This window comes from Boleophthalmus pectinirostris, unplaced genomic scaffold (genome assembly GCF_026225935.1).
Source record: "Boleophthalmus pectinirostris isolate CB_2022bp ecotype Guang Dong unplaced genomic scaffold, ASM2622593v1 HiC_scaffold_6, whole genome shotgun sequence".
NCBI classification, from domain to species: domain Eukaryota; kingdom Metazoa; phylum Chordata; class Actinopteri; order Gobiiformes; family Gobiidae; genus Boleophthalmus; species Boleophthalmus pectinirostris.
In genome coordinates, this window is record NW_026571447.1 from 40430737 (window position 1) to 40457229 (window position 26493).

Here is a 26493-nt window from a genome sequence, read left to right on the forward strand (position 1 = left end):
TGAAACACAAATATTAACCCAAACCTTTTATTTCCTCTCAGATAAAACAAAGACGATTAAGGATCAAATGTTGCTTCCCTCATGTTTTTGGAGACCAGCACCGCACCCGCCCATAAACCCGGGATTATATCAAAACTAAACCCACACCCGCCCGAACCCATTAACACTCCACCCGTTACCCGCCCGAACCCGAGATAAACACACAAAAAAACATTTAACTGAAGCGTCCGTCAGAACATGAACGGAAAAGTTACGACTTCAAGAAACTTTTCACTTTCTTCAGTAAGAACAGAACCAGGACTGAACCAGGACTGAACCAAGACTGAACCAAGACTGAACCAGGACTAAACCAGGACTGAACCAAGACTAAACCAGGACTCAACCAGGACCGAACCAAGACTAAACCAGGACTAAACCAGGACTGAACCAGGACTGAACCAGGACTGAACCAGGACTGAACCAGGACTAAACGAGGACTAAATGAGGACTAAACCAGGACTGAACCAGGACCGAACCAAGACTAAACCAGGACTAAACCAGGACTGAACCAGGACTGAACCAGGACTGAACCAAGACTAAACCAGGACTAAACCAGGACTGAAACCAGGACTGAACCAGGACTAAACCAGGACTAAACCAGGACTGAACCAGGACTAAACCAGGACTAAACCAGGACTAAACGAGGACTAAATGAGGACTGAACCAAGACTGAACCAAGACTGAACCAGGACTGAACCAGGACTGAACCAGGACTGAACCAAGACTGACTGAACCAGGACTAAACCAGGACTCAACCAGGACTCAACCAGGACTGAACCAGGACTAAATGAGGACTAAACCAGAACTGACCCAGGACTAAACCAGGACTAAACCAAGACTAAACCAGATCTGACCCAGGACTAAACCAGGACTAAACGAGGACTAAACGAGGACTAAATGAGGACTGAACCAAGACTGAACCAAGACTGAACCAAGACTGAACCAGGACTGAACCAGGACTGAACCAGGACTGAACCAAGACTGAACCAAGACTGAACCAAGACTGACCCAGGACTAAACGAGGACTAAACCAGGACTAAACAGGACTAAATGAGGACTGAACAAGACTGAACCAAGACTGAACCAAGACTGAACCAGGACTGAACCAGGACTGAACCAGGACTGAACCAGACTGAACCAAGACTGAACCAAGACTGACCCAGGACTTAACGAGGACTAAACCAAGACTAAACCAGACCTGACCCAGGACTAAACCAGGACTAAACCCGAACTCATCCAGGACTGAACCAGGACTGAACCAGGACTCACTGTCGGTCGGGCTCGGACTTGCACCCGTGTAAACCGTCGAGTCACCGCGGGCGAAAGAACCAGTGTAGAGCTCCGCGCCTCATGGAGGTGAGGGCAACCGTCGCCCGATCACGTTTTGCTCTGCTCCACGGGCTCAGGGTTCTCTCTCTAAGTCCAAGATTCATCCTGGTTTAGTCCTGGTTTAGTCCTGGTTTAGTCCTGGTTTAGTCCTGGTTTAGTCCTGGTTTAGTCCTGGTTTAGTCCTGACCCACCAGTGTGTAATCTCTACCCGTGTGTAAAATTCCAACGTTAAAACCCAAACGTTTCAGCAAATATTTGCCCGAACCCGTCATGTTGTCCACTTCTTGTGTAATTCTGTGTTTGGCATTGACTCAGTCTAGTTTCATTTGGTGTTGATTATAAAAGGGGTGAAAAAAAAAGTTAATTTATCTATAAACATTTTAAAAATAGTTCATCCAAATGATTCTAGTGAAGTTTTACAGAGTTTAAAATCAGAATGGAGCTCTTTCTGTATCACCACATGTTTTCTGTTGAAGAACTCGAACCTCACCCTAAATGTGGCAGAGAGTTTGTGAGTTAAACACGTGAGAACGAAACAAAACACAACTCCAGGTCTTTTTGTGACGAGGAAACGACATTAGGACAAAGATCAGAAAGAAGAGCAAGACAAAAAATTAGACTAAGAGTGAATAAAATGGTTGTGTAGCCTTTTTAAACCTCAGTGTCCATGAGGTGAAGAGTTGAGTTGTGGAGTTCACTTGTAGATGGGGATGATGTCGGTGGGACATTTGAGGGACATTTGTGGGACATTTGTGGGACATTTGAGGGACATTTGTGGGACATTTGTGGGACAGGTCACTTGTAGATGGGGATGATCTCGGTGGGACATTTGCACAGAGCTGGGCAGTTCTTGGTGACGAAGTCGTTGCAGCTCCCGATGACGGACTTGAGCGCGCGACAGTTCAGGAAGCGGTTTATGTACGGACACGGGTTTGCTGGAATCACAAAAAAAAATAAATAAATAAATACACTGGTGTAAATATGTTCTAATGTAACCGGACTGAACCAGGACTGAACCCTGAATAAACAAGGACTAAACAAGGACTGAACCTGGACTAAACACAGACTAAACCAGTCCTAAACCAGGTTTCTAACTAGTCTTAAACCAGGCCTAAATCAGTCTCAAACCAGGCCTTAAGTGTGAGAAATAAACCAGGTCTAAACCAGGTCTAAACCAGGTCTAAATCAGTCCTAAATCAGGTCTAAATTAGTCTCCAACCAGGCCTTACGTGTGAGAACTAAACCAGGTGTAAACCAGTCCTTAACCTGGTCTAAACCAGTCCTAAATCAGGTCCAAATTAGTCTCAAACCAGGCCTTGAGTATGGGAACTAAACCAGGTCTAAACCAGGTTTTAACTAGTTTTAGACCAGGTCTAAATTAATCCCATACGTGCTTTTAAATGTGAGAACTAAACTAGGTCTAAACCAGTCCTAAACCAGGTCTAAATTTGTTCTAAACCAGGCCTTAAGTGTGAGAACTAAACCAGGTCTAAACTAGTTTTTAACTAGTCCTAAATCAGGTCTAAATTAGTCCCAAACCTGCTCTTAAGTATGAGAACTAACCCAGGTTTAAACCAGTCCTAAACCAGGTCTAAATTTGTCCTAAAATAAGTCTAAATTAGTCCTAAAACTGGTCTAAACCGATCTTAAACCAGTCCTAAACCAGATCTAAATTAGTCCCAAACCAAGCCTTAAGTGTGAGAACTAAACCAGGTCCAAACTAGTCCTAAACCAGGTCTAAACCAGTCCTAAACCAGGTCTAAATTAATCCTAAACCAGTCCTAACAGAGTCCTTCCCCCGGCCTGTGTGATACTGACTGCAGAGTTTGTTGACGCAGTTGTTGGGGCACATTCCACACGCTTTTCCCGCCGTGTACGGGTGCCACGTTTTGAAGTTCCCTCTGTGGAAACAAAACCAGGTCAAATCAGCAATGACGTAAACACACTCTGGATCTGTGAAGTGTTTTTGGACGTACGCTCTGTAGTATCTGCAGCCGTAGAAGTAGATCGGCGATGGTCGGTTGGTGCACTTCGCCATGGCGCATCCGACTTTGTACGAACTGTTCCAGACGACCTGCACAGACGAGCACAGTCCGAGTCAACGCAACGGAACAACAGAAAACATGTCATTAAAAACTGAAAACAAAACTGTATTAAAAGGGTTAAGTGTCTTGCCCAAGGACTAGGGTGACCAGACGTCCATTTTTACCCAGAACAGTCCCAGTTGTGAGCCTGTGTCCTCTGTCCCTGCAGATTTATACAAAACCATTGATCTGTCCCAGTTTTATTCAAGAAGTGTCACAAATGTCACACTTTTTGACAAGTCTAATCCCCACCAACAGTGAAGCGGGCAATATAGTGACATTTGTTAAACTAAAATACACAAAATGGTGTTTGAAAATGACCATAAAGCGAAAAAAATAAACCAACTGAAGTCCTGCCAATTACATACTGACCCACAAGTCGAGAACAAACAATGTTACGCAGACTTTTATTTATACCAACCGTCCCAACCCGGGTTTGTCTCAGTTTTAGATGTTGAAATTCTGGTCACTGTAAGCATTAGTGTTGTAGTACTGGAGACCGGCCTTAAGACCACTTTTTTACAATATTAAGATAAGATAAGATAAGATAAGATAATCCTTTATTGTTTCCCATGGGAGAAATTTGTCTTGGGACAGGGGGTCACATGCTTTATCAAAAAAACAGGACAACACAACACAAAGCAGCACATAAACAAACACCATAAAACAAAGTAAATATGAGACCAAGTCTGACCACGAGTGATGCACCAACACGACCCTTAAATTATCCTTAACAGGCAAGCCCTGCATTCTTCTGTTCTGTTAATTATTGCACATTCCCTAAGCCTTTTATAATTATTTTTTAACTTCACTATCTGAGTTTAGCAGATTAACAGCTAGTGGCACAAAAGAATGTTTGAATCTGTTCAGTTTACAGTTTGGGACCCTGAACCTTCTGCCTGATGGCATCAACTCAAACTGACTGTGAAGAACATGGGTTGGGTCATTGATCACCTTCCTGCTGAGTTTCCTCACAGTCTCCTCAAAAATTTGCTGAAGTGAGTTTGGGGCCACACCCATTATTTTACCTGCTCTTTTAGTCAAGGTAAAAATCTGTGCTTTAAGTTTGACTGACAGGTCACCAAACCATGTTGACATGTCATAGCGTAAGATAGATTCTACACATGCTTTGTAAAACATCAGCATTACATGTGACCTAAGCCGTCTTAAAAAATAGAGACGCTGGTGATTCTTGAGCAGACAGACTGTAGCTGCTGGACCATTGGAGCTGAGAATCAAATAACACACCCAAGTACTTATAACATGTCACCTGCTCTATGTCCCTCCCCCTGATGTTAACGGGGCTGTGGTCCCCGACAGATTTGGGATCAAAAATTATCTCCTTTGTCTTTTCCACGTTTAAGACAAGGTTTTGCTCCTCACACCAATGCACCACTTCATCAATTTCTGTCCTGTAGCTGATGGCATCTGTGCTTTTACTGAGTAAACTAAGAATAGCTGTGTCATCAGAAAATTCAAGTATATAGTTGTTTACCTGTCTACTCCTGCACGCATACTGGTCTCGTCCCGGACTCGAGTGCATTTGGTTTCAGTCTTGAAGGCTTTATTTTGGTTGTTTTTTTTCTCCTTCTCAAGGTCTGACCCTCGACAAGTGTGAGCATATTTCATTATTTCATTACGGCCGGTAACGTGCAGAGGTGCAGAAATCAGTAAGAGAATGTCACTGTAAATGTTCTGAACTTGAAAAAAAAACATTTGATTCACTTTGAAGTTGTTCAGTGTAAAGTGCCAGTGGAAGTGGGATTAAAGATGAGGTTCTCAAACTGTGGGTGAGCGTCCAAAAAAAGGGGCGCAGAGTATTTAAATGCAGTACAGTTTGTTCGGCTTATTTTAAGTTTAAAAGAACATTAATCAGATAAAATGGAGATACATTTATAAAAACATTGACATATTTGTTCAAAAATAACTGTAAAGTACAAATACATGTAGGAAATGACAAAGCTGGTCTCGATTTGGTCTCAACGGGCCGTGGTCTCTGTCTTGTCTTGGTCTCGGCCTTTAAAAGTCTTGGTCTTGTCTTGGTCTTGACTCTCAGAGGTCTTGGTCTTGTCCTGATCTTGGGACCCTTTGGTCTCGGACTGGTCTTGGTCTCATTTAGACTTGACTACAACACTACTAAGCATAGTCCAAGCCTATGTGCAGCTTTTATTGCACATTGCCTAAGCCTTTTACTTTTAGTTTTTTAACTGCACTCTGTGTTTATCAGATTAATGACTAAGGGCACAGAACAATGTTTGAATCTGTTATTAGGTTCTTTTTTTCAGGCCAAGAGTTTGTTTTCATTCCTCACAGTTTCGACTGTTCACAAACTGTTTTCCTCGGTCTGAAAAAAGAACCTAATAACACAAATTATCAGAAGACCAAATGAGCCTCAGTGGAATGTTTGAATCTGTTCAGTTTACAGTTTGGGACCCTGAACAACTCAAACTGACTGCTCCTTCCTGTCAAGCTTTCAAAGGCTGCGTTCAGACTGCAGCCTGAAGTGACCCAAATCCGATTTTTTGGCTTCTATGTGACATGTATCTGATCTTTTAATGACAGTCTGAACGGCACAGATCCGAATTTTTCAAATGCAAATGCTCCTGAATCCGATTCAGTCTGAAACGGCCAAAAGCGCATTCCATCCGACCTACACGTTAACAAGCGACAAACGTCACTATTCTGCGCTGAAGCAGGTGCTCAATGCTCGTGACCATGTTTGGACAACTTCCGTAAACACAGAGACGCTCGCTGCGGTCGACGCATGGGGTTGACGTCATCGTGTCTCCAGTGTCACATGCGGGACACTTTCGGGCCGTTTACCGTCACACTGAAGCCACAGACAAGTCGCATTTAATTGGAAATGTGAACGACCTCGAAAAAACATCAGATTTCACAAAAAAATCGGAATTGAGCGTTAAGCCCTGCAGTCTGAACGTAGCCTAAGAGTCTCCTTAAAAATTTGCTGAAGTGAGGTAAGGGCCACTATCCTGATTCATCAGATGGTTTCACTTGGTGGAAACTGTCTGACCTCGCAGCATTAGGATTCGTTCACTCGACAGAAGGCAGGTACTTTACTAAATTTATTTTAATCGCTGCTGTTTGGTCGTGACGTATGTAATGCACCAAATCCTGTAGGAAGAAGAACAATAACGTCTTTCCCCTTGATAAAATTCACCAAATATTCTCTTTAAATCCTTGATCTCGGGAATCGTTGCCAACACAGAATGTCTGTCTTCGTCTACATCCATCTCGACGTTTTGTTTACTGTTGTGCTGTTCCACAAAACGGACACAGACAGATGCGACGAGTTTGACGTCACGACTCTTTGTTGATCGGCCGGTGAACGGTCTACAACTTCCGAGGTTCTTGCAAGACCATCTGTATTCTGATTCCTGATCTAGTCGCTGGAGAGAAATGAAACTGAGCGGAGGCACTAGGTGACGCCATTTAACTTTGACTGGCAGGTTAGTAAACCATTTTGACAAACCATAAAGTAAAATTGATTCCTTAAAAATATAGAAAACAATAAGACAAAAGATACTCAAGTTAAACAAGAAATCTGCGTCTCATTTGTTGAAAGGCAGTGAAAAAAGATGCTCGTTCTATCAGTGTTTTTGTGTCAAGCGTGAGATCTGAACCTCCAACCTTCAGATCAGCGGGCAAAAACTCAACCCACTGAGCTCCTGTCGTAAAAAATAAAGAAGCACAAATGTACGGAAGCCGAGAGGGTCACAACAAACGCAAACGCAACAAATATAAATGCGACAACAACACAAAAAAAGCCACAATGGAAATGACCGCGGGACTTTATTTTAATGCAAACACCGCAACAAATACAAACGCCACAACACAAACGCAAATGCCACAACACATTAAAAAGCCACAACACATTAAAAAGCCACAACAGAAGTGACCGCGGGACTCTATTTTCCAACGGACCGATCGAGCGGTAAGTGAAGAAGAAGAACTACAACGTGAAACGAATAATGATAAAACAATAAATTATTTTTATTTACGTTTCCAACTTCTCCGTTCCTTTACTTTTCACGTTGTAGTTCTTCTTCTTCACTTGCCGCTCGATCGGTCCGTCGGAAAACAGAGTCCCGCGGTCACTTCCGTTGTGGCTTTTTAATGTGTTGTGGCTTTTTAATGAAATACAGAAAACAATAAGACACAAGGTGCTCAAGTTAAAAAAGAAATCTGCATCTCATTTGTTGAAAGGCAGTGAAAAAAGATGCTCGTTCTATCAGTGTTTTTGTGTCGAGCGTGAGATCTGAACCTCCAACCTTCAGATCAGCGGGCAAACACTCAACCCACTGAGCTCCTGTCGTAAAAATTAAAGAAGCACAAACGACTCTTGTCCAGTGAACAAAGCCACAACTGTCTGCGAGGCGTAAACAGAGCAGGTGGCAGCGGACGAGTGTCAAATCTGAGTGTGGAGAAAGAGCACGAGCTGAAGTCCAAACAGATTTAGACTCTTAAGCTTCGCTGTGAGACGAAGTGTAAATAGTCACCCTCTCGTGCCTCTTTACGCTCGCACTTCAGCCCACTCCCAGCCCTCGGCGTGAACAGGAGGTGCAGCGCTCACAGGCCGGAGCCGTATCCTGAAGGGACGGCTGTCGTATTTACTCGAGTACTTTCTCTCCGCGCTCGAGCAGCTGCAGGACTGTTTATCTTCGCGCTGGCTTTACTCTGAGCGGTTACCTGAAGATTATCTGTTACATAAACTGCGACGACTCTGGGGCATATTTGGCCAAAGCAAATATTTATATCGACTTGTCATTTAATTCTAGTATCAGAATCGGTATTGAGTATATTAGAGAGGAGAATTCTCTTGAGCTCGGGACTTGAGGACCTCTACCTCGAGAAAGTGCAATGGAACAGCCAATCAAATCAGGGTTCTGAAACACAAACTCAGGCTGGTTTGGCACATTTAGAAGCGCTTGTTCTGTCCATCAAAATCACACAAACCAGACAGTCACTTACCCTCGCGCCGCCGCCATCGCCCTCTTTCCGTGGTGCGTTCTGGCAAACCCGGACACTGGGAGCTTAAATCCTTCCGTTGCGCGGGTTCAGGGGATCAGGTGAGCTACGGTTCATTTGCATGCTCAATTAAACGGATTGTCTGTCTCTCGGAAATTATAAATGAGACCTGCTCATTCTGGGCGCAAGGTATCTGTGGGAAATTAAGTGTTGGTCATGTTAATTTACCCAATATTATGGACTTTGGAATGACAACAGGGTGGAAAACACGTATGACTATCTATAGGTCTACATAACATGTTTTTTTCTGTACTTGGAGTGTCATAAAGAACATGTTTTTCTGGACTTTGAGATGCCACGAAGCAGAAAAACTGACATATGTGGACCCCGTGGCATGTTCCCACCCATGATAAGGTGCACTGGGTCAGCAGTATTGTTCATTTTCTTGCTGTATTTGCTAAATCAACAAGTTAATGTTTTGTCAAGATGTAGTATAAAGCTACCCCTGAGTTTGAGTTGGTCAGAGGCGTCGTTCCGGGGTGGCAGTTGTACTTGGTAATCAACTTGAATCTCTCTCAATGGAAATGCTGAAATAAAGTGGCCTGTTCTCTCGGATTCTCCATCTCCTGTGCTTCTTTTTAGGACACGCATTGAACCTTCCAAAAAAAAAAACACATACCACAGGAGTATAACGGTCGATATATGGAACAAAGGCCATTTAGTTGTAGAAATGGCGAAAATCATATTTATTGGGGAATTATGTAATGTGGGAGGGGCAAACGGGGGTATAAAGGTGCACTCTGCAGCTCTGCCAGCAGCTGTGACCAGGTTACAGTGGAGGTAACGTGTGGAGAACCAGAGTGAAGGAGCGACCGAGAGAGTGAGAGAGCAAACGCTGCAGGACTTAAAGGGGAAGTCCAACAAAACCAATTTTTGTTAGTTTGCCTCGAACGTTAACTTTTTTTTGTTGTTTTTCATGGAACCACTGTAAATATTTTACCACTCATGTCTGGCACCTTTTTGCACTGTTGGAGAGCACAATAAATCACCTAAAAGCATTTCCTGACTAAGCCCGAGTTTTCTGGAAGAATCCCACCACATTACGTCACAGTAAAAATGTTGGTGCACCAAGTAAACGGGGAGAATTGTCTTTTTGTCATTTTGATGTGTTCAGTTGTGTTTGTGCAGATCAGGGGTGTCAGAATCATTTTGTTCCGGGGGTCGTGTCCAACCGACTTTGATCCCAAAGGGGCCAGATCAGAAAACTCATGTCATATAAACCCCAAAAATAACAATAAGTTCAAATATTTGTGCAGAGAAACACAAATCTATTACAGAAATCTTTTTTAATTGATGAACTCTTTCTTTTACAAAATATTATAATATTATAATATTATGAACAACCTGAAACTTTAAGAAAAATACAATTTCAACACAAAGTTTTAACATTAACTTTATGCAAATAGGAATAAGTAAATTTTTGTTGTAAAATCCTGCACTCGGCTCCACTTTTCTCATGTTGGACATTTTTCTGATGAGGGTGTCACGGTCAACAGTCAAAACGATCGTCCTTTAAGAGCGTTTGGAAAGAGACAAGTCTTCATTTGTGCTGCTCTGGTGGGAGGGGCCACGTACAGAGACGCTGGAGACGCTGCTGTGATAAACACCACAGAAAATTAACACGATTTTAATAGAAAATATAATTAAAATATTTGAGTAGAAAATCAGCCGAGGGCCACATTAAAGGTCTTGGAGGGCCGGATCCAGCCCCCGGGCCGTATGTTTGACACCCCTGGTTTAGAGAAAATGTCTAATAAAAACTTCGTAGTGACATTTAGATTTTCTTTCACATCATTTGACAGTAACACAAGTTTTTGTTTCTGAACATGTAAAAGTCAAACTGCCATAACTGAGTCATGACAGTTAACGTTAGTTAACAGACTCGATTTATTCTCAGGAGGTAGAGATACCTGACGTTAACTACGTAAGCGAACAAAATAAACATTAACATTAACACTTTCTCGGGCATCCATATTTTCCCGACATTTACAGTGGATGTTGGGAGAACTCGGGCTGGGGATCGTTACCTTGATGCACAGGCCATGATATGATGCATATCTCGATGCACTTTCGGTTCTATATATGATATATATTTCAAATCGATTCAATATTTAATTAAAAATAAAGGCTAAATCATGTCTTTGAGACTAAAAGTCTTTCTTAAACCACTTCTTGCAGAAAGTTCATATGAAACACAAATATTTTAATCATCAAAACCTCAAATGTCAAATGCGTCGCATAAATGAGTTTCCTTCCTCTGAACAAACAACAAAACTTACTCTGTAACAAAATAATTGTGTAAAATATACCAATAAATACTCTTGGCGATATATTGATACAGCAGCCCCCAATATCGATACTGTATCATCAAATTAAGCGATACACCTCCAGAGGAGCCACATCAGCTCCATCATCCAGAAGCTCCAGCAGAGGAGGGAGGGCAGCAGTGCATTGTGGGTCTGCAGAGAAGGTGACTGACTGCAGCCTCCATCTCCCCAGAACCTGAAGCCTCCAGGACCTGAAGCCTCCAGGACCTGAAGCCTCCAGGACCTGAAGCCTCCAGGACCTGAAGCCTCCAGTACCAGAAGCCTCCAGGACCTGAAGCCTCCAGGACCTGAAGCCTCCAGGACCTGAAGCCTCCAGGACCTGAAGCCTCCAGGACTCTGGGCTGAGCAGGTCTGATCACATCACAAAACCAGTTTGTAAATCTTATGTCCTGAAAGTGACAACAACGTTTATTCTAATTCTGAGAAACACAAACAGGTCACTATTCAAATTTACCATGAGCAATAAAAGTTGGTAAACTCGCCGTCATTCCCACGATACTTAAGCTGCTCTCACCTCCACCTCGTCCACCTCCTCCTCACTCACTTCTGGTATCAGTATCGGTGCTGTGTATATTACAGAGCTGAGGTCTCCAACCTGCAGCTCTCCACCTCCTTCCAAGTCACTCGCCAAAGAATTTCTGAATTATGTGTATTGCACTTAATAACTAAAATTTGATTAATTCCCATTGTAAATGTGTCATTTTGATGTTAAACTTGTGAACTATGAAGTATGAAAGTGGTGTGTGCGTGAGTGATGGTGGTGGTCGGAGGGTCTGATGACGCCAATTTAGCCTCACCACCACCGGATATGGAGAAAAAAAGAATAATGAATCTATGAAAAATGCTCTGTAAAGCATCTTTGTGACATATGTCTGTGAAAAGCGCTATATAAATAAAGACTTACTTACTTACTCTAATAAATGGATAATGGTTTATGTTTTACAGGCATCTTAACTCTTCAGTCTAAAGGTCATCATGGCTCTTCTACTTTCTCAATTTCTTGCAGCTGCTAAAATTCGTTGCTCTCTGACATTTTCTTCTTATAAAAAGGAGCTCACCAGAGGAGAAAGGTTGGGGACCTCTGTTGTAGAGGACAAATTCTCTTGAGCTCGGGACTCGAGGAAAATCAACCTCCTCCTCGAGAAAGTGCAATGAAATCACCAATCAAATCAGGTTTCCAAAACACAAACTCGGACTAGTTCGACGCAGATTGAGTCGGTTGGATGTAAGTCACAGTAAATATGTCGATGCAAACAGTAAACGGGGAGAATTGTCTTTCATTTATTTTGTTTTAAGTTTAAGTCGTGTTTGTGTAGAGAAAGAGTCTTCTAAAAATGTTGTAGTGACATTTAGATTTTCTTTCACATCATTCGACAGTAGACACACGTTTTTTTCTGAACATGTAAAAGTCAAATTGAGTTAACAAAAGATAACAGACTCTATTTATTAGCAGGAGCGAGCGATACTCAAGTCCATTCAAGTCACTGGGCCGAGCTCAGTGTCGCATGATTCCTGATTCACTTTAGTGTGGAGGTTCTTTCGGTGGCTCTGGGCTGATCGAGCGTGTACAGCAGTGTCTTTTCTCCCGCAGGCGCTCGCCAACGCACGCGAGCGCACGCACGGAGCGCGGCCTCGTGGATCACGTGATCGCTTCGAGCCATCAGAGCGAGAGGAGCCGGAGCGGAGCAGAGTGGAGCCGGCGGGAACGATTATAAAGCGTTTTTCAAGACAACTGGAGGATTCTGAGCTGAGAAACAGTTTATGATCTAGAAATAGGTAAAAATCACCACAAAATTTGACATTTTTGAAAGTTGTAGGTCCCTGTCAAACACGAGCGGTTTGTGATCACATTGCCTCTATGAGAAAAATCCTTTCTTGGCTCAGGGGAGGAAGCTACAAGCAGCAACACCCTCCAGTTATTTTACACATTAAACATTCTCAGGCATCCATATTTTTCCCAACTGTTGTAATGGAACGTTTGTACATTTGTAACGGATGTCGGGAGAACTGACTCAGATTTATCGACTATCGACATTCAACAGAACACAGCATTATTCCTCAGTATCAAAATCAAAACCGGTTTGTGAATCTTATGTCCTGAAAGTGACAATAACGTTTATTCTAATTCGGGGAACAGAAACAGGTCACTATTCAAATTTATCATGAGCAATAAAAGTTGGTAAACTCGCTTTGAAAAACCGCTGCCGTCGTTCCCACGCTGCTTAAGCTGCTTAAGCTTATTATCGAAATAGACGCTTGAAATTTTAGTATCGTACCCTCTTTGCCAAAGTACCAAAAAAATGTCATTGCATTTGTTTCTCTCATTTCTTGACGCCTTATTCCTCTTAAATGGACATCTCCTGCTCCACCTACAGTCCAGGTCTGGATTAAAGACTGTCTATAGTCGAGTTTGAGCTGACGTCATTGTTATTAAAAGCCCACGTTGCTGCTGGGAAATATTTTGGTTGGAGGCAAGAAACACGGTAGCGTCAAACACAGTGTGTAACCTCGCGTATTTCTCCCTGATAATGGTAAATTCCTGCTGCATTATCGGACGCACAAATAGAAGCACAGAAGAAGGAAAATGTATTTTTCGTATTCCGAGTGAAAAGAACCGCTAACGGTGAATTAAACGACTTTCAAACATCCGCAGAGCAAACGTAGAAGATCCTAACAAACCGTGGACTCAACAAGTTCAACAACACATCGAGACTCTTGGAGGTTTTCATCTTTTCTGCTGTGAATGGCCCAGGAGTTTCCACCAAGTCATTGTGGATGTCGCCCAAGTGAATATTTGTCCAGGGAGTTGGAGATTCTGACCAGAAATTTGGTTTGGTCCAGGTTCTGTCGGGGTTGAAAAGGGTGATTTGTCGTCCGTCGATGTTTATGACCAATTTGTGGTCAAATGGTCTTGGGTCCTCTGCCGTTAGAGTGGATCAATAACCGGGATCAATACCCTTTACGTGCTTTCTCGCTCCGTCCGTCATGTTGAATTTGTGTTTCTTGCCGCCGACCAAAATAATTCCCAGCATGCAACGCGCGCTTTTGTCAACAATGAAACTCGCCTGTATGTTGTCATCATGGGAAAAGTGAGATGTTTCTTGGAGGCTCACTGAAAACTTTGAAGAAAACGTGGGATCCATTCTTTCAGTTTGTTGAGTTTGTTCCAGAATGATGTTTTTCACTCTTGTCATTGATCGATCTTCTTTTTCAGTCTCTTTTCAGTCTCGTACGTGTTTATTGTGACGAGGTGAGCTGTAGTTGTTTTGACTTTTTTTTTTGCGTCTGTGTGCACGTGTTTTACTCAGCTCTTTGTCTAGTATTTCTTCCTGACAATGCTGATATTTGGAAATTGTAATTAAATAAAGCTCTGGAAAAATAAAATTTAGTATCGTGAAGTAAAGCCCTGCACCCCGCACCCGACGGAAAACCAGAATTAAACCAGAACTAAACCCAAACTAAAGCAGGTCTAAAACAGGATTTAGCCCAACTCCCTCACGGCCCATGAAATATTGTCTGATATAAAACCGGTTCATGGTGCAAAAAAGGTCGGGCACCACTGTTGTAGACGATTCCTTTCCGATTCTCCACGTTTGATAGAACTTAAAAAAGTGAATGTCTCATCTTGCGGGAATTGTGGGCGGGAACGGGATCGAAAATTCTGTCCTCTACTGTGAAATCACTCCTCTGAATTTGCTTTGTGCACAACACCGTTTGACTGACACCCCCAACTCCACCACATCACCCAGGACCTCCAGGGAAGCCACATCAGCTCCATCGTCCAGAAGCTCCAGCAGAGGAGGGAGAGGCAGCAGTGCATTGTGAGTCTGCAGAGAAGGTGATTGGCTGCAGCCTCCATCTCCCCAGAACCTGAAGCCTCCAGGACTCTGGGCTGAGCAGGTCTGATCACATCACAAAACCGGTTTGTGAATCTTATGTCCTGAAAGTGACAGTAACGTTTATTCTAATTCTGAGGAACACAAACAGGTCACTATTCAAATTTACCATGAGCAATAAAAGTCGATAAACTCTCTTTGAAAAGCTGCTGCTGCCGTCATTCCCACGCTGCTTAAGCTGCTCTCCTCCACCCCCCTCCTCTGTTCAGACTCTGCACACTGTCCAGGATCAGGTCTCCATCAGTCAACCCTCTCATAAAACTTCACAAGCACCACCAGGATGTTTTCTATCCGCCCAAACCCTGAACTATGGGACCTGTCAGAGCTGCAGACTCACGCACAGATGTAATGAGGAGGTGAAAGTCATCAGCAAGACAAATCTGATCTTGTAACTCCTCCTTGCTCCACTTATACAAGAATAACAAAGAGACACTTTTGAGGGACGATCTGATGGATCTGCTCCAGAACTGGATCAGAACATCACTCATGTGCCAAGACTCAGGCTACGTTTATACGATGAGGGTCTGAACAGAAGACGCAAAAGTGGCATCGCGTTTTCACTTTTTATTCCGCGTTTAGACAAGTGTTTTGGGAGGAAATCTGCGTGCATACGGTGACGCAAAAGTGTGTGGAATTGGATTGTGTTTGCATGCCAGGTTTCTGTGTACAGCATTTATGTGACGTAAACATGTACACGACCTGAACAGATCTTACCAGAGTTTTACGTCTTGGGCAGTGTAGATGGAAACACAGAGCCTATTCAGCTTTTCCACTCTGGAGGGTGGTTTCAAATTTTTGCATTTTTAAACCCCAAAAATGCATCACCGTCTAAATGAAAGGCACTTCCCATAAAATATTTTGTTGTTTTTACCCACAAGTGTTCTCAATCAATCATCAACCAATCAAACTTTATTTATAGAGCGCTTTTCATACAAAAAAATGCAACACAAAGCACTTCTCGGCCCATAATGTCCCAGAAGAGTTCTTGTGAGTTTATGTCAGGGGAGGGATATCACCCTAAGCCAAATGTTTCAACACTGTAACAGTCCACAATGTGACACTAAATGTAAAAGGATCTTCATAATGTCCAAAGTGTAAAACACCTGTGTCAACTCTTAAGTGTAACTTTGCCAAGTTTCTATGGTCCAATACTATTTAGAGGGCAACTTTAAAAAAGGATGTTATTTAAGAGGCTGATTTTGTTTAAATATATTTGTCAGAGCAGCCGCTTCCTCCCATTTTCTGTTCGGACACAGAAGAGTCTGGAACTGAACCATAAACAACCAAACCACCATCCTAACTGTAAATTCACAGTAACAGACTAGATGAATTTATGGGAAAATACTATCGTGGATGATAACCAACAGAACTTTAGGAAAAACAAGAACTGAACTTGAAATTACAGTTGACAAAGAAATAAGCAATGGGGATTTTCACAGACCTAAAGAAAACTTACAACACAGTCGTAACAGAAAGCTATGTCCTGTTGGATCAGCACGAGGCTGATGTGTGTTCTGTCATCTGTGGGTTCCACAGGGAGCAGTGTTGGGCCTTACACTGTTTCTCCTGCACATCATATGAAATGGAAGAGACACAAGTTAAGAGAAACTGAACAAAGTCTGAATATGAAAACAAAAGTGATACAGGATAATAAATCTGCAAACTTCAACTAAAACTCATGATTATGTAATAGAAAGAAAACACAGATCTCTGAGCATCCCTCACTCACAAACTGCTGAAAATCCCACATTTAAAAAATCAAAACCAAAATGACAAAATTTGCAGCTTTGATACGTCCACCCATTTTCTTCCGCTTACCCGGGGTCGGGTCGTGAGGGCATCAGTCTGGGGTCATTACTCCCAGACTTTCTTTCTGGAGAGACCTAGTCCCTCCAGTGTGTCCTGGGTCATGACATGAACACCTCCTGAGGGACACGTCCAGGAGACATCAGAACAGACGTCCTCCCCTCAGCTGCTCCTCTCCACGTGGAGGAGCAGCGGCTCTACTCCGAGCTCCTCACTCTGTCTCTAAGGGAGACGCCCAGACACACTGCGGAGGAAACTCATTTTTGCCGCTTGTATCGTCGATCTGGTCCTTTGGGTCATTACCCAGAGCTCATGACCAGAGGTGAGGGGAGGAACGTAGACTGACGGTAAATCGAGAGCTTTGCCTTTAGGTTCAGCTCCTCTTCACGACAACGGTCCGAAACAGCGACCGCATCACTGCCCACGCTGCACCTGTCCACCTGTCAGTCTCACGCTCCATCCTCCCCTCACTCCAGAACAAAACCCTGAGATACTTGAGATACGATTCTTCTTAAATGGACGTCTCCTGCTCCACCCACAGTCCAGGCCTGGATTAGAGACACTGTACGTTGTCATCATGGGAAAAGTGAGATGTTTCTTGGGGGCTCACTGAAAACTTTCCAGAAAATGTGGGATCCATTTTTTCAGTTTGTTGAGTCTGTTCATTTTCCCTTTGTTCCACAATGATGTTTTTCATTCTGGTTCATGTTTATCGTGACGAGGTGAACTGGTAGTTTTGACTTTTTTTTTTTGCGTCTGTGTGCACGTGTTTTACTCAACTCTTGGTCTAGTATTTCTTCCTGACAATGCTGATATTTGAAAATTGTAATTAAATAAAGCTCCATCATCCAGAAGCTCCAGTAGAGGAGGGAGAGCAGCAGTGCATTGTGGGTCTGCAGAGAAGGTGATTGGCTGCAGACTCCATCTCCCCAGAACCTGAAGCCTCCAGGACTCAGGGCTGAGCAGGTCTGATCACATCACAAAACCGGTTTGTGAATCTTATGTCCTGAAAGTGACAATGATGTTTATTCTAATTCTGAGGAACAGAAACAGGTCACTATTCAAATTTACCATGAGCAATAAAAGTCGATAAACTCTCTTTGAAAAACTGCTTGCTGCTGTCATTCCCACGCTGCTTAAGCTGCTCTCCTCCATCAGTCAACCCTCTCATAAAACTTCACAAGCACCACCAGGATGTTTTCTATCCGCCCAAACCCTGAACTGTGGGACCTGTCAGAGCTGCAGACTCACGCACAGATGTAATGAGGAGGTGAAAGTCATCAGCAAGACAAATCTGATCTTGTATCTCAAAGAAACACTTTTGAAGGACGGTGTTCTGATGAATCTGCTCCAGAACTGGATCAGAACATCAGTGAGGTGCCAGGAGATGTAATGTCCCAGAAGAGTTCTTGTGAGTTTAGGTCAGGGGAGGAGTATCTCCTCATGTCCCCGCAGACCCTGAGCTCCTGAATGCAAAACTAAGCCAAATGGTTCAACACTGTAACAGTCCACAGTCTGACACTAAGTGTAAAAGGATCTTCATAAAGTCCAAAGTCTGAAACATCTGTGTCCAACTCTTAAGTGTAACTTTGCCAAGTTTCTATGGTCCAATATTACTTAGTTCAAATGGAGGGCAGCTTATAAAAGGGTGTTATTTAAAAGGATGATTTTGTTTTAATATATTTGTCTGAGCAGCCGCTTCCTCCCACTTTCTGTTCGGACACAGAAGAGTCTGGAACAGAACCAGAAAGGACCAAACCTCCGTCCTAACTGTAAATTTACAGTAACAAACTGTAGATGTATTTATGGAACATGAACACCTCCTGAAGGAGACGCCCAGGAGACATCAGAACAGACGTCTCCTGTTCCTCACAGTGACTGAGCTCCTCACTCTGTCTCTAAGGGAGCACCCAGACACACTGCGGAGGAAACTCATTTGTGTCGCTTGTATCTGTGATCTCGTCCTTTGGGTCATTACCCAGAGCTCATGACCAGAGGTGAGGGGAGGAACGGAGACGACGGTCCGATACAGCGACCGCATCACTGCCCACGCTGCACCTGTCCACCTGTCAGTCTCACGCTCCATCCTCCCCTCACTCCAGAACAAAACCCCGACATACTTGATCTCCTCCACCTGAGGCAGAGACTCTCCACCCGCCCGGAGAGGCCTGATCCAAAATCCAGACTTCTCCCAAATACTATATACAATCTACAATCTATAATCAATCTGTAGTCGTTTTCTACCTCATTTAGGTATAAAACTCCCTCAGATCTATGGTCCAAATTACAAAAAACTAAAATAGAAGAAGTTCTGCACTTTCAAATCATAATAAATGAAAAGAAAATGTGTTTATGCCAAAACAGCTGCACCAACTGGTGATTTTTTTTATTTTTTTTTTTTAATGGTCAATGACCGTTGCCTAAAACTTCAGTCCAGCTCCAACAATTACCACCAGTGTTTTTTGTTTTTTTTTAGACATTCCTCCGGAATAAACAGTGAGCATGTGGCAGTGGACGAGTGTCAAATCTGAGTGTGGACGCGCTAACGGAGCTAACAGAGCTAGACATAAGCACAAGTCCCAACAGTTTTAGTCACTTAAAGCCACACACTCTGAGCTTTTGTGCAAATAGTCAGCCTCGTGCCTGTTCACATTCTCAGGTTTACACGCTCCTCGTCCGCAGGGAACAGTGGCTCTGCTCTTTCAGGCCGGAGCTGGATCCTGGAGGAGTTTCTCACATTTGCATGAACCTTTCTGAACAAACACAAACACAAACACGCTTTGTTCTTCTGGATTCAGCTCAGGTCTGCGCCGAGTCTAGTTCCACTGCCAATTCTCCTCGTAGCCTTTTGCCTTAAGGCTCGTTCAGACCAGAGCGTCAAAAAATCCAATCCAATCTAATCCACTTTATTTCTGTCGGACATTTCACAAACAGTTTCCAAAGTGCTGCACAAATACATAATAATAACAACAATAATAAGATGATAAAATAAATGACTAAAGTCATAATAAAACCAGTAAAATAAAATAAAAACTAAATCATAGAATAGAAATAAGGGTCTGGTCAAGTGGTAACGGAGGGAAACAGGGCAGATTTTTGACATTCAAATGTCTCTTATTCAGAAACTAGAGGAACTATTGAAATAAGTAAAGTATCAGAATGTAGGAAAGAGTTACACTCCAACAGGGTCAAGTTAAACCTGTGAGATTCTTTCAAGTTCAAGACAAAAAATTTAAAAACTCATGTCGGTAACAGAGGGAATGAAATATGCAGCACTTTTTGGTCAATAAATCCAAACAGTGATAACTCTTGGTTCTCACTTCCATATCCTTAACAAACTGGTTTGAATATTTGCTTCATATAGTTTTCTACCATATGGTACAAGATTAGGTTGAAAAACCTCTGACTTTTTGACTCATGAGATTTTTTATTAAGAAAGTTCATGGTAACGGAGGGAAAATTGTACAAACAAGTAGAAGGTGCAGGATTTTACATCATTTGTCGCGCTTTTTTCTTCTGAAATTTTTAATATTACTTCAAAATGAAAGAAACTATTTCTATAAAATATGTCAGTCCTTCCAAGAACATTTTTATCATTTTAAATACTTTTTTTTTTATCCTGTCCCTTCATCAACAGTTCAAAGATGGAATAACACAAGATATGATGAAATACAAACATTTATTTACATGATTTTCAGGTCTTTGAAATTTGAGAAATAATTTTTGTTCCATGTTTCATTCATGGTCTGTTTAAAATGTATGGAACTTTAGAACCAAAAATGATACAGAAAAAAGGTCAACAGTTTGATAAACTAGAGTACATATGTATCTGTTCAATACATTTTTATATCAGATGAATTAACTTGAATTTTTGACCTTGTTGTTTACTTCTGTTTGACTGGGTTCAGTTATGCTCTATGTTTAGCCCTAGAAATACATGTCTGGGTTGTTCCTTGTCGGCGTCTGAGGGGGAAAAGAGTTAAGTTTGACTGTTTTAACCCAGATCCTGTGTGTAGTGTGTTTGTACCTGTGTGTTTGTACCTGTGTGTAGTGTGTGTTTGTACCTGTGTGTTTGTACCTGTGTGTAGTGTGTGTTGTACCTGTGTGTAGTGTGTTTGTACCTGTGTGTAGTGTGCGTGTACCTGTGTGTAGTGTGTTTGTACCTGTGTGTAGTGTGTGTTTGTACCTGTGTGTAGTGTGCGTGTACCTGTGTGTAGTGTGTGTTTGTACCTGTGTGTAGTGTGCTTGTACCTGTGTGTAGTGTGCTTGTACCTGTGTGTAGTGTGTTTGTACCTGTGTGTAGTGTGGTTTTTGTACCTGTGTGTAGTGTGTGTTTGTACCTGTGTGTAGTGTGTTTTGTACCTGTGTGTAGTGTGTGTGTTTGTACCTGTGTGTGTGTGTGTTGTACCTGTGTGTAGTGTGTTTGTACCTGTGTGTAGTGTGTTTGTACCTGTGTGTAGTGTGTGTTTGTACCTGTGTGTAGTGTGTTTGTACCTGTGTGTAGTGTGTGTTTGTACCTGTGTGTAGTGTGTGTTTGTACCTGTGTGTAGTGTGTGTTTGTACCTGTGTGTAGTGTGTGTTTGTACCTGTGTGTAGTGTGTGTACCTGTGTACCTGTGTGTAGTGTGTGTGTTTGTACCTGTGTGTAGTGTGTGTTGTACCTGTGTGTAGTGTGTGTTGTACCTGTGTGTAGTGTGTGTTGTACCTGTGTGTAGTGTGCTTGTACCTGTGTGTAGTGTGCTTGTACCTGTGTGTAGTGTGTGTTTGTACCTGTGTGTAGTGTGTGTTTGTACCTGTGTGTAGTGTGTTTGTACCTGTGTGTAGTGTGTGTTTGTACCTGTGTGTAGTGTGTGTTTGTACCTGTGTGTAGTGTGTGTTTGTACCTGTGTGTAGTGTGTGTTTGTACCTGTGTGTGTAGTGTGTGTGTTGTACCTGTGTGTAGTGTGTGTTTGTACCTGTGTGTAGTGTGTTTGTACCTGTGTGTAGTGTGTGTTTGTACCTGTGTGTAGTGTGTTTGTACCTGTGTGTAGTGTGCTTGTACCTGTGTGTAGTGTGCTTGTACCTGTGTGTAGTGTGCGTGTACCTGTGTGTAGTGTGTGCTTGTACCTGTGTGTAGTGTGTGCTTGTACCTGTGTGTAGTGTGTTTGTACCTGTGTGTAGTGTGTGTGTTTTGTACCTGTGTGTAGTGTGTTTGTGTACTGTGTGTAGTGTGTTTGTACCTGTGTGTAGTGTGTGTTGTACCTGTGTGTAGTGTGTGTTTGTACCTGTGTGTAGTGTGTTTGTACCTGTGTGTAGTGTGTACCTGTGTGTAGTGTGCTTGTACCTGTGTGTAGTGTGTTTGTACCTGTGTGTAGTGTGTTTGTACCTGTGTGTAGTGTGTTTGTACCTGTGTGTAGTGTGTGTTTGTACCTGTGTGTAGTGTGTGTACCTGTGTGTAGTGTGTTTGTACCTGTGTGTAGTGTGTGTTTGTACCTGTGTGTAGTGTGTGTACCTGTGTGTAGTGTGTGTTTGTACCTGTGTGTAGTGTGTGTTTGTACCTGTGTGTAGTGTGTGTTGTACCTGTGTGTAGTGTGTGTTTGTGTACCTGTGTGTAGTGTGTGTTGTGTGTACCTGTGTGTAGTGTGTGTTTGTACCTGTGTGTAGTGTGTGTTTGTACCTGTGTGTAGTGTGTTTGTACCTGTGTGTAGTGTGTGTTTGTACCTGTGTGTAGTGTGTGTTTGTACCTGTGTGTAGTGTGTTTGTACCTGTGTGTAGTGTGTGTTGTGTACCTGTGTGTAGTGTGCGTGTACCTGTGTGTAGTGTGTGTTTGTACCTGTGTGTAGTGTGCTTGTACCTGTGTGTAGTGTGTGTTTGTACCTGTGTGTAGTGTGTGTTGTACCTGTGTGTAGTGTGTGTTTGTACCTGTGTGTAGTGTGTGTTTGTACCTGTGTGTAGTGTGTTTTGTACCTGTGTGTAGTGTGTGTACCTGTGTGTGTAGTGTGTGTTTGTACCTGTGTGTAGTGTGTTTGTACCTGTGTGTAGTGTGCGTGTACCTGTGTGTAGTGTGTTTGTACCTGTGTGTAGTGTGTGTTGTGTGTAGTGTGTGTTTGTACCTGTGTGTAGTGTGTGTTTGTACCTGTGTGTAGTGTGTGTTTGTACCTGTGTGTAGTGTGTGCTTGTACCTGTGTGTAGTGTGTTTGTACCTGTGTGTAGTGTGCGTGTACCTGTGTGTAGTGTGTGTTGTACCTGTGTGTAGTGTGTGTTCGTGTACCTGTGTGTAGTGTGTGTTTGTACCTGTTGTGTACCTGTGTGTAGTGTGTACCTGTGTGTAGTGTGTTTGTACCTGTGTGTAGTGTGTGTTTGTACCTGTGTGTAGTGTGCTTGTACCTGTGTGTAGTGTGTGTTTGTACCTGTGTGTAGTGTGTTTGTACCTGTGTGTAGTGTGTGTTTGTACCTGTGTGTAGTGTGTGTTTGTACCTGTGTGTAGTGTGTGTAGTGTGTGTGTGTGTGTGTGTTTGTACCTGTGTGTAGTGTGTTTGTACCTGTGTGTAGTGTGTGTTGTACCTGTGTGTAGTGTGTGTTGTGTACCTGTGTGTAGTGTGTGTACCTGTGTGTGTGTGTGTGTGTACTGTGTGTACCTGTGTGTGTGTTGTACCTGTGTGTAGTGTGTGTTGTACCTGTGTGTAGTGTGTTTGTACCTGTGTGTAGTGTGTGTTTGTACCTGTGTGTAGTGTGCATGTACCTGTGTGTAGTGTGTGTTTGTACCTGTGTGTAGTGTGTGTTTGTACCTGTGTGTAGTGTGTGTTTGTACCTGTGTACCTGTGTGTGTGTTGTAGTGTGTGTTGTACCTGTGTGTAGTGTGTTTGTACCTGTGTGTAGTGTGTGTTTTTGTACTGTGTGTAGTGTGTTTTGTACCTGTGTGTAGTGTGTGTTTGTACCTGTGTGTAGTGTGTTGTACCTGTGTGTAGTGTGTTTGTACCTGTGTGTAGTGTGTGTGTACCTGTGTGTAGTGTGTGTGTGTACCTGTGTGTAGTGTGTGTTTGTACCTGTGTGTAGTGTGCTTGTACCTGTGTGTAGTGTGTGTTTGTACCTGTGTGTAGTGTGTGCTTGTACCTGTGTGTAGTGTGTGTTTGTACCTGTGTGTAGTGTGTGTTTGTACCTGTGTGTAGTGTGTTTGTACCTGTGTGTAGTGTGTGTTTGTACCTGTGTGTAGTGTGTGTTGTACCTGTGTGTAGTGTGTGTTGTGTGTGTACCTGTGTGTAGTGTGTGTTGTACCTGTGTGTAGTGTGTTGTACCTGTGTGTAGTGTGTTGTACCTGTGGTGTAGTGTGTGTACCTGTGTGGTGTGTGTGTTTGTACCTGTGTGTAGTGTGTGTTTGTACCTGTGTGTAGTGTGTTTGTACCTGTGTGTAGTGTGTTTGTACCTGTGTGTAGTGTGTTTGTACCTGTGTGTAGTGTGCGTGTGTACCTGTGTGTAGTGTACCTGTGTGTAGTGTTGTGTGTGTGTGTACCTGTGTGTAGTGTGTGTTGTGTACCTGTGTGTAGTGTGCTTGTACCTGTGTGTAGTGTGTGTTTGTACCTGTGTGTAGTGTGCTGTGTACCTGTGTGTAGTGTGTGTGTTTGTACCTGTGTGTAGTGTGCTGTGTACCTGTGTGTGTAGTGTGTGTGTGTTGTACCTGTGTGTAGTGTGTGTTTGTACCTGTGTGTAGTGTGTTTGTACCTGTGTGTAGTGTGCTTGTACCTGTGTGTAGTGTGTGTTTTGTACCTGTGTGTAGTGTGTTTGTACCTGTGTGTAGTGTGTGTGTACCTGTGTGTAGTGTGTGTTTGTACCTGTGTGTAGTGTGTGTTTGTACCTGTGTGTAGTGTGCTTGTACCTGTGTGTAGTGTGCGTGTTTGTACCTGTGTGTAGTGTGCGTGTACCTGTGTGTAGTGTCCTGTCTCTCTGCCGTTGGTGGACATGTGGGGATACTTGAAGTTCCGGACCTCGTTGTGCCAGGCTGTGATGACGTCGCTCCAGTTCCTCGGGCTGGAGGCGTAGAACAGATTCTCCCCGAGCTCGTAGCCTGAAGACGGAGAGAGGAGAGAGTCACGCGTCCGAAAACGGCAATTTATCCCATTTATCCGATTTATCCGGGGTCGAGGAGACAAAAAGGAGCCACGTGTCATTATAATCTGTAATGTAACTTTAAAGAAGGATATTCAGGAGCGTCCCTATGTTCCCACAGCTCTATGTTCCCACAGCTCTATGTTCCCTAAGGTCTATGTTCCCACAGCTCTATGGTCCTCTAGTTCTATGTTCCTCTAGTTTTATGTTCCCACAGCTCTATGTTTCTGAAGCTGTATGTTCTCACAGCTCTATGTTCCCACAGCTTTATGTTCTCACGGCTCTATGTTCCCTCAGCTCTATGTTCTCACAGCTGTATGTTCCCTTAGCTCTATGTTCCCACAGCTCTGTTCCCTCAACTCTATGTTCCCACAGCTCTATGTTCCCACAGCTCTATGTTCCCACAGTTCTATGTTCCCACAGTTCTATGTTCCCACAGTTCTATGTTCCCACAGCTCTATGTTCCCACAGCTCTATGTTCCCTAAGCTCTATGTTCCCACAGCTCTATGTTCCCACAGTTCTATGTTCCCACAGTTCTAATTTCCCACAGCTCTATGTTCCCTAAGCTCTATGTTCCCACAGCTCTATGTTCCCACAGCTCTATGTTCCACAGTTCTTGTTCCCACAGTTCTATGTTCCACAGCTCTATGTTCCCACAGCTCTATGTTCCCTAAGCTCTATGTTCCCACAGCTCTATGTTCCCACAGTTCTATGTTCCCACAGTTCTAATTTCCCACAGCTCTATGTTCCCTAAGCTCTATGTTCCCACAGCTCTATGTTCCCACAGCTCTATGTTCCCACAGTTCTATGTTCCCACAGTTCTAATTTCCCACAGCTCTATGTTCCCTAAGCTCTATGTTCCCACAGCTCTATGTTCCCACAGCTCTATGTTCCCACAGTTCTATGTTCCCACAGTTCTAATTTCCCACAGCTCTATGTTCCCTAAGCTCTATGTTCCCACAGCTCTATGTTCCCACAGTTCTATGTTCCCACAGCTCTATGTTCCCACAGCTCTATGTTCCCACAGCTCTATGTTCCCACAGCTTGATGTTTCCTCATTTCTAATGTTTTTTTTTTTTTTTTTTCCCAAAATGTTCCCACATTTTCTCCCAGTTTCTGGCAGTTTGTGGTCAGTTACACCTGACGTCTGCTCCAGCAGCAGAGGCCACAGATGTGATGTTCATGGATCTAATGACCCGAGGCTGAAATGACTCTGAATCTTCCCTTTGAATGTCATATAAAAATACAAATGTTTTGAATTTGTTTCATTTTGAGAAAAATCTTAGAAATAAGAAAAACCTTAAAAATGAGGAAACCCAGGACTCAGGGAACATAGAGCTGAGGGACTGTTACAAGGTTCCCACACAAAGTTTCAAAACTTTTCCATGACTTTATGACACCTGCATGTGTAGAAGTGATCAGACTTTTAGGGCAAATAAAAGACGCAGACGTTCAGAAATAATCAGAACAAACTCATGAGAATCTTCAACAGAACTGGAGCTGTGTGAAAGAGAGACTTTTCCAGGCCTGAAAAATGACATTTTCAATTTCCATGACTTTTCCAAGATTTCCATGACTGCGGAAGTTACAAGTCTGATCTGCGGAGAGACGTCAAAACACAGATTCTGGAGCAGCTCTTCCCTCAGTCCACTCTGCCTACGTACCGTCGAGCAAACGTGTGGAGGGTTTCCCGTGCGCCAGGACACAACCGTCCACCCACGACTGCATCCCGACCGCCACCGCGTCACTCCAGCTCTGCTCCAAACACACTCAGGTCAACTCAGGTCAAACACAGAGAAAACACAGAGTAAACTCCAATCAAATAAACTGGAGATCTGGGCTAAACACAGAAGGAAAAAAAAAAAAAGTCATCATGCATCATCA

At 43.1% G+C, this 26493-nt stretch overlaps 1 protein-coding gene across 1 annotated transcript in view; it reads right to left on the reverse strand.

Moving 5' to 3' along the window:
- Window positions 1-2163: 2163 nt before the first annotated feature.
- LOC110164312 (cysteine-rich venom protein) overlaps window positions 2164-26493 on the reverse strand; it is a 31322-nt gene continuing 6992 nt past the window's right edge. Inside the window, exons 3-7 of the mRNA XM_055163930.1 lie at window positions 26274-26364; window positions 24425-24567; window positions 3345-3442; window positions 3187-3269; window positions 2164-2303 (exon numbers count right to left, since the gene is read on the reverse strand). Of these exons, the coding sequence (XP_055019905.1) occupies window positions 2164-2303; window positions 3187-3269; window positions 3345-3442; window positions 24425-24567; window positions 26274-26364 (555 nt within the window). The remainder of the gene's footprint in view (window positions 2304-3186; window positions 3270-3344; window positions 3443-24424; window positions 24568-26273; window positions 26365-26493) is intronic.